General features: G+C 33.4%; 2 protein-coding genes across 3 annotated transcripts in view; one reads left to right on the top strand and one right to left on the bottom strand.

Moving 5' to 3' along the window:
• LOC132600521 (splicing factor U2af small subunit B-like) overlaps positions 1-3,011 on the top strand; it is a 9,984-nt gene extending 6,973 nt beyond the window's left edge. For both annotated transcript variants that reach the window (XM_060313742.1, XM_060313743.1), the window contains exons 4-6: positions 189-315; positions 733-1,118; positions 2,594-3,011. In XM_060313742.1, coding sequence (XP_060169725.1) covers positions 189-315; positions 733-1,075 — 470 coding nt within the window. In that variant the 3' untranslated portion in view covers positions 1,076-1,118; positions 2,594-3,011. The remainder of the gene's footprint in view (positions 1-188; positions 316-732; positions 1,119-2,593) is intronic.
• A 1,164-nt stretch (positions 3,012-4,175) lies between these two features.
• LOC132600522 (histone deacetylase HDT2-like) lies at positions 4,176-7,703 on the bottom strand. The gene is made up of 7 exons (XM_060313744.1): positions 7,551-7,703; positions 6,194-6,264; positions 5,624-6,079; positions 5,399-5,488; positions 4,788-4,878; positions 4,544-4,676; positions 4,176-4,454 (listed from the first exon to the last, which is right to left on the bottom strand). The coding sequence occupies exons 1-7, from the start codon at positions 7,561-7,563 to the stop codon at positions 4,406-4,408; spliced, it is 903 nt and encodes a 300-aa protein (XP_060169727.1). The 5' UTR covers positions 7,564-7,703; the 3' UTR covers positions 4,176-4,405.
• Between the last annotated feature and the right edge of the window lie 3,789 nt (positions 7,704-11,492).

Here is an 11,492-nt window from a genome sequence, read left to right on the forward strand (position 1 = left end):
CAATGGTGGTATACAATCGGTTTACGCACTAATGAAGCTCTTTATATCAAATTTTCTGGCGAATGGTTAGATGTAGCTCCGAGTCTCTGACCCTGATTGGAACATGTAGCCCATCATGTTTCAGTTTGTCACCAATAGTTCATAATGTGACTATCTCCTTATATTCCCTTTGGTAATAAACCCTGCAGGAAGGCCCATCATTGTTGATTTCTCTCCGGTGACTGATTTTCGTGAAGCCACCTGTCGACAGTACGAGGAAAATGTCTGCAACCGCGGTGGATATTGCAACTTTATGCACCTCAAAAAGATCAGCAGGTTATTGCCACTCTATGTAAAAATAAAAAACTTTAAACTGTAGTCTTATAGCTTGTTTGGTCAAACTTTCAAAATCTGCTTATTTTGGAAAGTTTTGTTTTGTCTTGGGAAAGTACTTTTTGAGAGTAGCAGTTTGTGTTTGACTAATTAATTTAAAAAGCACTTTTGCCAATATGTGCTTGGCCAATGTTTCAGAAGTGGTTTCAGAGAAAAGCGACCTTTTTTAGCTTCTGGAAAAACTACTTCTGCTCTACTCAAAAGCACACTATTTTTTTCTCTAAAAATTTGGCAAACACATCCAGCTTTCTAAAATAAGCACTTTATGAAGAGGAAAAAAAAGCACTCTTGGCTTCACAAAAGCTTGACCGAACAGGGTATTTGAAATTCAGTTGTAACTGACTTGTGTTGACTATTTAGGGAATTGCGTCGTCAGTTGTTTGGAAGGTATAGGAGAAGGCATAGCAGAAGCAGAAGCAGGAGCCGAAGTCCTTACAGGCATCGTAGCTATGAAGAGCGCTCTCGTAGGAGTCATAGTAGAAAGTATGATGAAAGGGATCATTATTATGAGAGTCGGAGCAGGAGGAACAGAAGTACAAGCCCTGAACATAGGAGGGGTAGGAGCAGGAGTCCAGTTGCCAGGAGAGACCAAAGTCCAGTTAGGGATAGCAGCGAAGAGAGGCGTGCAAGAATAGAGCAGTGGAACCGGGAAAAGGAACAGGCAGAACTTGCTAACCAAGATCAGTATTATAATCAGCAATGAGAAGACAGTGCATATGGATAACTAATGAAAATATTGTGCAGTGGTTTGTGTCCTTATCCCTTATAATATTGATTATAATTATTGATGCTTTTGCTCTGTCTTAAAGTATTGCCTTCTAGAAAGACCACCTGCCATGAAATATAGCTTAATGCCCATTTTCCACTTGCAGGCGGTGCAGGTTTTCAATTCTCTGATAAGCAACCTGAAAAGTTTTTGATCCTTTTTATGATGTGGCCTCTAATATGTTTTTTTCTGTGCTTCATTCGTTGTTTACTCTCATTTCTACCCTTTGAAACTTGCTTCTAAGTCCTGTTTCCAAATTCTGTCACTCTTGCCCGTACTTTTTCTTCTGATGGACGGAATTTCTCTTTGAAATCCCTTCTTATTTTTTGTCCTGTCATGCTCTATTGTCTTCTGAAAATATACCTTGCACCCTTTTTTACTTGTCAAGCAGTGTTTGTCTCACTACTTCACTTCCACTATAAAGTTATTTTATTTTTTTGTGAGAGTTTGCTTGTGATTTTTTTTTTTTTTTTGGGGTGGGGGGTGCAATACTTGTGAGGTTATAATTTGAACTTCAGGTGAAATAATGGTTTGAACATATATTTCGAGTGAAAATTTTCAGACTTGAACTTCCACCAGCAATCTTCTACTTTCACAATCTTCTTTTCTAAAAAACTTAACTATCGGATAATAACTTCAACTATCTGCCCTAAATGTTTGTGTCATTTCACTTTGTTTTTCAATTTTGAATCTTTGTCAAGTGTCAAAAAAATACTTTTAAGGTTATAGGGTGTAAACATGTCTTCTTGACATTTTGTTGTTATGAAGTGAATTCCTAAACATTATCATTTGTTGGCTTATTCAAATTCCACAAACTATGTCTTATCGTTTAGGAGAAACTAATTACTGATGCATGTAGTTTCGTTTTGTTCTTGGCTCATTTTTCAGAAGATTAAGATGCAACTGATTTGTGATTGTTGACTTACACGTTGCCATGATAACTATCATCACACGGATGCTCACTCATTAATTTCCCTTCTAAAGTGACTCATGAAGTGTTGCTTCAAAAGAGCTCTGTCCTGAAACTTTTCTATAGCATGGTTGTCCTTTGCATAAACTTCTTCATTATTGCTAAGTAGGACCAGAAATTAAATTATCTTGTTTTATTGACATTCCAGTTTCATACATTTCTTGGTCATTCAGCTGAAATGCCTTGTCCGGCTCTAGGTTTAGGTCTAGTATTTTAGGGGCTATGTAAGAGACGTCTTGCAGATGATAACACGCGTCATTTTACTTGTATAATCTTTTGCCAAATGCATTGTGTGCTTGTTTGTGCAGTCAGGTTTCTTATGACCAGAGCTCATCCAGGCTAGTAGCTTTCGAACTGTTCTTTGGTTCTTTCATTTGTATCATTGAAGTTGGTCTTACTGAGTTAGTTTTGCAGGTCCAGGTATCCCTGCATGCAAAGGACCCAGATTTTGATTTTAATTACAGCTTACCGTGAAATGTATACAGGTTGTGGAGCCAAGTCAGAAGATATATCCCTACAGTTTTGGTTTGACAGGCATTTGCAGGGACGAGAGAAGAATGATTGAGCACTCTTCTGCAGCTTGAGACGGCAACGTTCGAATTATTTTTTCTTTCGTCTTATTTTAGGGTAATGCAACTTCGGAACAGGGTACTGCTGGTTTTGCATTCTCCAGACTAACTACTGTTTGCTATTATGTATGGTGGTGAAATTGTATGAGACTATTTAGGGTTCCAGACCTCTAGTTTGTAACCTTTCTGGAAGAGAATCTTGATATCGTTTAGGCATTTCATCTTTTACTTCTTGATTTGGGTCTGTGCTGACATCTGCCGAGTAGCACGGGCTGTGCTGTGTATTGGCGTTTGAACAATATTTGGTTGAAGATGAGCAGTACGTTGCCTAACATACGTATTTGCGATTTCGGAGTTATAGTTTCTGCATTGACCTTTTAAATTCTCCTTTCGTGGAGCTCCTCTCGATGTCATACATAGTGTATCTACGCCTCTTGAAAAAGAGCATTTGGTTCGTTGTTTGGTGTTAGGACATGAATTGCAGTAGGTAACTTTTTTGTGAGTGAAAACCTTTTTGCACTTGAATACTCTTTGAACCAGTATGTCAACTATAAATTCTATGTCTAAGGTTGTTGAAATAATGGATCAAATAGTAAAATAAATATTGATTTACAAACATAAGTTGAATTGAGATAATGAAATATTTTTTGTGGCCAATTGATATGAAATGTTAATTTTCAAGTGCAATCATCTTTAGGTATCCATCAACGGTTTTCCCTTATTACTCCATAATATATCGGTTTTCTTGACAAGCTTAATTTGTTACATATTATCTGATTAGAAGATAAAAAATACCTTTATTTGTTTCTTTTTTTGGCTAGAGTTTTACGCACCCTTGCTTTATTGGACCAAGAGGGGTTGAGTCAATCAACTATTCAATCAAATGATTGAGCATGTCCTCATTTTTTCTCGAGAACTACTAAATTGTCCGCTCGAGTCGAACTTTTTAAGGATTATATTGAGAGAGTTGAATTTGGTTTAGATAATGTGTAGTAGATGTTTCTTGAACCTCCCACAAGACCTGATTTTAGTTGGAGAATAGCCGATTTTAGTTCATTGAACGAATAGTGTATTAATTGACACATTAGAAGTGGTTAGTCATGATTTCGAAAGATTAGTGATACAACTTGTTTTTTGAAGGAGAGTATTGATGCCATCTCTTGCCAGCTTTTCCTTCGAAATCTGTAATTTGCAATACTAAAATCTTGAAGTAGTTTCAGTAACTGAGAAATGGGACCAAGACATTAAGGTGCGAGTGATATTCCATTGAATAAAAATAACTCTAACCAGAATAATTGTGTGAATATTAGAATTCTTTTCAAAGTACCTGTTTGTCAGGAAAACCCTTTTTAATTAAAGAACAAACAAATTTATTCTGTGGTGCAAGTCAAGAGCTACCTCAAAGCTTTAAGTTGATAAACATTTTTTCCTCACAACAGGAAGATGAAGCGTGCCAAAATTTAATGGTCATGCCTCAATTAAACAAAATAACTAAGAATACGAATAACATAAGATTAGCATAAATATATAATGATAGGTGTTCCAAAAAATGAATATAGCGACAAAACTCTGGTAAAGAGAAACATTCATCCAAAATTTGACCTACTGCAACTAAGGAATCACAAACCAATGAACCATTTGTCTCCCCTTTAAATAAAAACAAAAAACACTTCCTCTTCAAAAAGACTTCACTGTATGAGATCCTGTCTTAGCAGTCTTTCAAGCACCTTACTTTCTTCCTTGCTTGCCCTTAAAATTCTTTTGGCCACTAAAGTTTCTGCAATACAAATATAGTTGATCAAAATTTAGTCATTTGAAGATAAGTGTGCGGGAATTAGTAACAGGTTCTGTGGAGTTTGTACATACTTGTTGTTTGATTTGTTGCCAGAGAACTGGCCACCAGATTTTGGGGACTGGCCTTTGGATTTGTTGTTGTTACCATTGAATGCAGGTTTACCATTTTGCTTAGCAAAAGGCATGGCTGGACCTTTCTTACCACCTGCGAAAAAAAGGTTGTCAATGACCAAGCATGTAAATTAACATTCCATGGAGAACGCAAACAATAGTAACGCAAATATTAAAGAAATGAAGGACCAAAAATATATCCAACCTGACTTGTTGTCCGGTGTTGCTTGTTTTGCTTTTTTGTTAGAACCAGGAGCTACTTTAGGAGATGGAGCTGGTCTCTTCTTCTCCTCAACCTTCATCATAAACATTTAAAATTAGACTAAAAACTAAGCAAATTAAGCCAAATGGATCCACTCGCAAGTGTTAAAAAACTTGGGTACAAACATAAAGATCCAAAATTTAGTACTCCTATCTCAAATTTGTTTTACTTTCTTTTTTAGACTGTTTCAAACAGAATCCCACGTTATATTAGTTAGAGCCCGTTTGGATTGGCTTATAAGTTGCTTATAAATTGTTTTTAGCTTTTTTGAGTTTTTAGCTGGCCAGCTTAAAGTCATTTTGTGCTTAAAATAACCTCAAAAAAATAATTGGGCCCATTTGACTTATAGCTTATCTAAAGAAGCTTATAAGCCAAAAAAAATAAGTTAGACTAACCAACTTATTTTGTTTAGCTTATAAGCTGTTTGCATAGGCATAAGCCCATCCAAACAGGCTCTTAGTAACTTTTTACACTCAATATCCTTCATGGCCACAAGATTCAAAGGACATTATGGTACATTACACATCTTTAGTTTTAGACCACAAGATGAGTACCTTTTTAGGTGTCTCTTCTTCTGAATCATCATCTTCCTCTGAATCGTCATCCTCAGAATCATCAGAAAGATCCATACCTTCTGGACCACCCTAGTAAATCCAAAGGGACAAAAAAAAAGTTCAATACACCCAAACAAAAACAAAATATAACGCAAAGCATATCTCCTCGTATTAAGAGATAAACAATGCAGAATAAGCACCACAAATAGTCTTTATGAATCATACCATGGCTAGAGGTGCAACATCAGAGTCATCTTCGCTATCGTCTTCATCATCAGAGTCATCTTCAGAGTCATCATCATCAGACTCCGCTTCTTTCTTTGGCTCCGCTACCTTAGCATTTTTTTTCTCTACAGGCTTTACATCCTTCACATCAGCCTTTTTCTCCTCAAGTTTACCATTTAGTGCTTCTAGAACATTCTCTTCATCCGAAAAAACATCGTCTCCAGAGTCGACTTCATCATCAACGCTTGGATCATCAGCTGTGTATCCAATGAAGTAGACACTGCCGTTCTTCCAGCCATGTGAAAGTTCAAAATCCTTTTCAAAGACCAAGTCAAACATCAACTGAGGTCTATCCTCAGCCGATAGAGTTCCAATCACATAACTGTTTTCTCCAACAGTTAGGCGTAGTGGAACATTTTTAGCTTCTTTGGTATCCTTCACTTCACCTATTGCAGCCTACAACAAAATCAAGATTTCAACATTCAAAAATGCCCTAATAGCCATTTAAGAGCCAAGACATGCTATGCTAGCTTGAGAATGAATACAAAGACAAAAGGAATAAAAGCTAACCTGGGAAACATGAATAAGCTTGAAAAGCTCAGGCCTGACCTTTAGAGATTCTCCTGCTTTCACTTCAACACCTACACATAGTTCATACAAATGAAATTATTTACTATTCAACTTATTTTTCGTTTAAAAAAAAAAACTTTTGCCTGTGGAGCAAATAGAGGGACAGATAGGCAAAAATTTTACAGGTAGCCAGTCCCGGTACCCAATTTCAAAATTGCTACTTAATTTGTAGCAAGTTTTTTTAAAATCTATGCATGCCTACCCATTGCGGGACAACTTAAGACATGCAATGCATGAAGTTTCATACATTACAGAGCATACGGAGTAAGAATTGATTTCTGCATCATGGAAACAATTCACCGCAAACATATTAAGGTGAAAGCTTGAAGAAATAATATATATACATATGTACATATATATACATGTATGTATACATACATATATGTATATATATATATATATATATATATATATATATGTATATGCATACATATACATACATTGTCAGTTTATTTGGTTTTGCTCAACTATTTAATTTTAATTAACTCTTAATTAAACTAAACATTATTGGTTTTAAGAAGTACACCTTTTCTCCGATTATGTGTGTTTAATAGACTTAGAAAGTATATAACTTGCAAATACTAAAAGGTGATGTCATGGAATCCTTATTTCAAAGCTTGCAATTTTATTTATCTTATCTATGACATAATTTGGGTCAATAAATTACACAAAGATTAAACCTTTTGAAAACATAACACTAAAACCTGGCAAATATTATAGCTTTCACACATAAAGCTTCAAAAAATTTTAACACTAATATCAACATTCTACAAAAAAACACAGTATAATATTGAACCATAAAATATATAACTTGCAAATACTAAAATATATAACTTGCAATTTTTTTACTTTCTTTTTAACTATTTACCATACCATAATAAAAAAACAAAAAAAAACAAAGAAGCTCAAAATCTATCACTTTTTTTTTCAAATAATTACCAATAAAGTACACGAAAAACATGGAAATAATTCAAGGGAACGAATAAAAACAAAACACATTGAATTTAAAAGATACCCAAAACTCCATTGATGAATAGTTAAACATAATAACCAAGATTAAACCTTTTGAAAGAATAATAATAATAATAATAATAATTAAAAAAAAAAACCTGGCAAATATTATAGCTTTTAACACATGCCCCTACAAAAATTTTGCAATTTTTAACACTAAATAACACATTCCACTAGATACACAGTATAAGATTGAACAAAATATCAGTTAGAAACTAACAAAAGATAATAAAAAAAAATCTTTTCAATAATTAATAATACTAATAAAAGCATATTTAAAGCATACCCCAAAACTCCATTGATGATATTGTTGATTGAAAGCACAAATATTGGGGTTGAAGAAAAAAAGAGTGCTTTGTGAAGAGCAAATATGAAAGAGGGCGGATGAAGAAAGGGTTTAGAGGGTTTATATAGAAATATTTACCTAGGGTTTATGGCTTCTCTAATTTGACAATAATATGTTCTATTTTTTTCTTGTACTAAGAAAAACCTATTGGGCCTTCTTTGAGGTAGCCCAATATCCTTTTATGGGCCAATAAATGAACTCTTTATCGACATTTATTACACCAGGTAGCCACTTTTGTGGGATGCTTTTAAAAATTTTTGTGAGATATTTACACTACAAACAAATGATTAATTTGCGGAGGTTGAAAGTTGTAATTGGTGAGAGTTTTAGCCTTCTCTAGCAACTAGCGGAGGCTAAAAACCTCACGAATTATAACTTTCAACCTCCGCAAATCACCCTTGTTTTGTAGTGTTAATTCGAACATTCGGACTAAAATCATTACATAATTAAACTTTTTAATTGAATGAATGAGTAAAGCTTCAAGCTTCCAATGCACTCCCTCTGTTTCAAATTATTTGTCGTGATTCTTTTTTATATGTCCCTTAAAAAATGTTAATTATGATGGATTTTTACTTATTTTCTCTTTTATTTATATTTGAACAATCATAACATCACCCCATAATTGAGGGATTTATAGCTTCAAGAATAATACTCCCTCCATCTCATATTAGTTGGCCACATTACTAAATATATCTGTTTCAAAATACTTGTCTATTTATAAAAGCAAGATAAAATTAATTAAAGTTTTCCTATTTTGACCTTAGCATTAATTGCTTTTCAAAGTAATCAATATTGATTAGAGTACAAGTTATTGGATAGAGATACAGGTAATGTTGTAAAAGTATACTTTTATTTATGATTTCTTAAAGGGAGTGTGAAGGAAAAAGTGGACAAGTAATATGAGACGGAGGGATTAACTGTTAAGGGTGAAAAGAATAAAATAATTAAATTTGTCTTAAAAAATTTAAAATGATAAATAATTTGAGATAATTACTTTTAAAAATCATGACGAATAATTTGAGATGGAGAGAGTGATTAAATATTTAAACCATGTTAAGCAATTACGGAAAAGGCAACTTACAAGTTCTGATCAGGCCTAAATTGCACGAGCCTCTACAATATTCGATAAACATTTATTTTGACCATGCTGCAAACATTGAAGAAAGAATTTTCGTCAGTAATTATGGATGCAATACTCTTGTGCCTTGTGACAAAGCTTAAAAGCTAAAACAAGTCAAACAATACATTATATTACTAGTATTTTGAACTTCAAATCAATGACAATCTCAAACTTCAAACAAGGGGCATGAAGTTGAACTGCAGTAATTCGAACTTCGGATTGCTATGTTGAATTTGAACTAGGTGGAGAAGAAGAAAGAGTCGATAAAAGTTACATGTAAGATTTTTTTTGTTTCAACTAATATCAAGAAGGTTTTATTTCTTTTTGCAAACTCCTTCTATTGCATTTGGTTATTGATCATACTCCTTCTATTGCATTTGGTTATTGATCATTCTTTTTCTTGCATTATTCTTGACTCTTTTAAATTTTCTGTTGTTAAAGTTGATTTCTGAATAATTTTGAAAAAACATCAATGTGTATTAAAAGAAAGAACATCAAATTTTGCTTCTGAACTTCATGGAATGGTCCAAATTTGTCTTCTTCCGATAATTGGGATTAAATCTATCCATATTGTTACAAGATTTGTCCAAATATGTTCTTACACTAACGACATAAATCGTTTCAATATTTGACTTCTTATAAGGAAAATGGTCAAATTTGCTGCTATTATGAAATGATTAAGATTTTCCCTTCGAACTTTTGAATTAAAGGGGTCACTGTTCCAGAGGCAGTAACGTCATCTTTTTCAACACTTGAAACTTTATAAGGTAAGGTCCCTATCATTTAAGCTCAAATTAATTATCCTCAAATCATCCTAAATGGAACTAAAATAATAAAGAATTACATCGGTAAGTTAGATTTTCACGTTTGACGTAGCTTTATCGACATAACTATGTGACTCTTCCTTCTCATATCATCATTAACAATGCCAAAGCTCCATGTCAACCTCATAATACTAAAGCAAATTTAGATATATAGGCAGCTTGTAAATCATTTTATAACAATATTGTGGTGGTCAAAGTGGGGTGTAATGATTAAATGTTGTGGTCTTACGATAGATGTAAAATAGTGATATCACAAAATGGTAGAGATGAAGACGTGCGATCGATCATTATAATGTGGTGATTTTTGCGTGAAATTTTTTGTGGGCATCATCCGATTGAAGCGGTGCTTGAGGAAAAATAGTTTTCAAGTTTTGTTTTGGAGATTGGACATAATCAATTGTTATGTTAGTTATTGATTCAGAGCGACAATAGATAGTGAATGAGAAAATGAAATCTTCACAATTTCATAAACTTTAAAGATAAATTTGGACAATTTCACATAGTTCAAGAGAAAATTAGGTTGTTTCCGTTGTTAGGAAAAATTATACATATGTAGACCAGTTTTGAGATAATAAAGGTATATTTGACCTAACTATTAAGGAAGGATAACTCCAGACAATTTTCCAAAGTCCAAAGACAAATTTGAACGTCTTTCTAAAAAAAAGTCTACAAAAAGCATTAGTGTTTTGTAGTACAATGTAAATCCATGTTACATTTAGGTATATATATTAGTGTATATTATTGGACAAAGTTTAAATTTGCCCTTGAACTATGCGAAATTGAATAAATTTGTCATTCGTTAATAGTTGGGTTAAATATGCCTCCGCTATTACTAAGATAGGCTAAATTTGACCTCGTTTTCAAATATCGGAATCTTAGCATCCGGTGATGTCACATGTCATGCAATTAAAGATTTATTTTTTAAAACAGAGGGAAAATTTGAATCTTTCGTATAGTTTAGCGGTAAATTTGACCTTTCTACCAAATTTAATATTTTGTTCCGCTTTCTCTCCCCCGATCACTATCTCAACCATCAATCACCCTTTCTTGCTCCTTGTCTCTCCCCTTTTACTTTCTCTTTCTCTCTGCTACCCCCTCACCACATCCTCGTCAGGGAGAATGTAACATGCAATATAAAATATATTATTTTAATGTAAGTGTATAGCCACATGCGGGTCAAGGAGGAAGAAAAAAGTGATTGGCGGTACATATAGCAACAGAGAGAGAAAGAAGGTTAAAATTAATTTAAAACTCAAAATTAGAATGACGGTTTAAATTTGCCCCTAAATTATATAAAAGATTAAAATTTATTCTCCAACACGTGACGTCACTAAGTTTAAGCTTCCACCGTTTGAAATTAAAGATAAATTTTACATACTTTAATCATAATTCGGGTATAAATTTGACCCTTTACCCTTTAATTAAAGAGATAATGATAAAAAAAAATATATATCAATCCGTTTGCTAGTTTTCTATCTCAATTATCACCAATGATACACCTAAACTATCACCAATTATTTATCCAAACACACCTGAATGCTATCGCTTAATAATTCAAATAAAAAATGCAAGCAACTGGTGGATCAGGTACAAAGCTCCCAAAAGAGTGATACAGGTGTGTTTTCGACTATTAGTATCACTTAGCAATTAAAAGTGATAACTAATGTCGAAATTAATTATATCTCAATCAAATGTGAATAAATTGTGCAGTCTACTATCGCTTGGTCATCTCAACAATTCCGACAAGCAAGACTACCTAGAGCCTGTTTGGATTGGCTTATAAGTTATTTTCAGTTTTTTTGAATGTTTGACTGACCAGCTTAAAGTCATTTTGTGCATAAAATAAGCCTAGAAAAATAATTGAGCCCGTTTGACTTAGCTTATCTAAAGCAGCTTATAAGTTAAAAAATAGCTTATAAGTCACAAAAAATAAGTTAA

Source organism: Lycium barbarum, chromosome 6 (genome assembly GCF_019175385.1).
Source record: "Lycium barbarum isolate Lr01 chromosome 6, ASM1917538v2, whole genome shotgun sequence".
Classification (NCBI taxonomy): domain Eukaryota; kingdom Viridiplantae; phylum Streptophyta; class Magnoliopsida; order Solanales; family Solanaceae; genus Lycium; species Lycium barbarum.

Excerpts from the sequence above, each read along its gene's own strand:
- LOC132600522 (XM_060313744.1), bottom strand. Across the intron at positions 4,879-5,398 it reads AAGAAGAGACACCTAAAAAG|GTTGAGGAGAAGAAGAGACC; the intron begins GTACTCATCTTG and ends TTTATGATGAAG. Across the intron at positions 4,677-4,787 it reads AACACCGGACAACAAGTCAG|GTGGTAAGAAAGGTCCAGCC; the intron begins GTTGGATATATT and ends TTTTTTTCGCAG.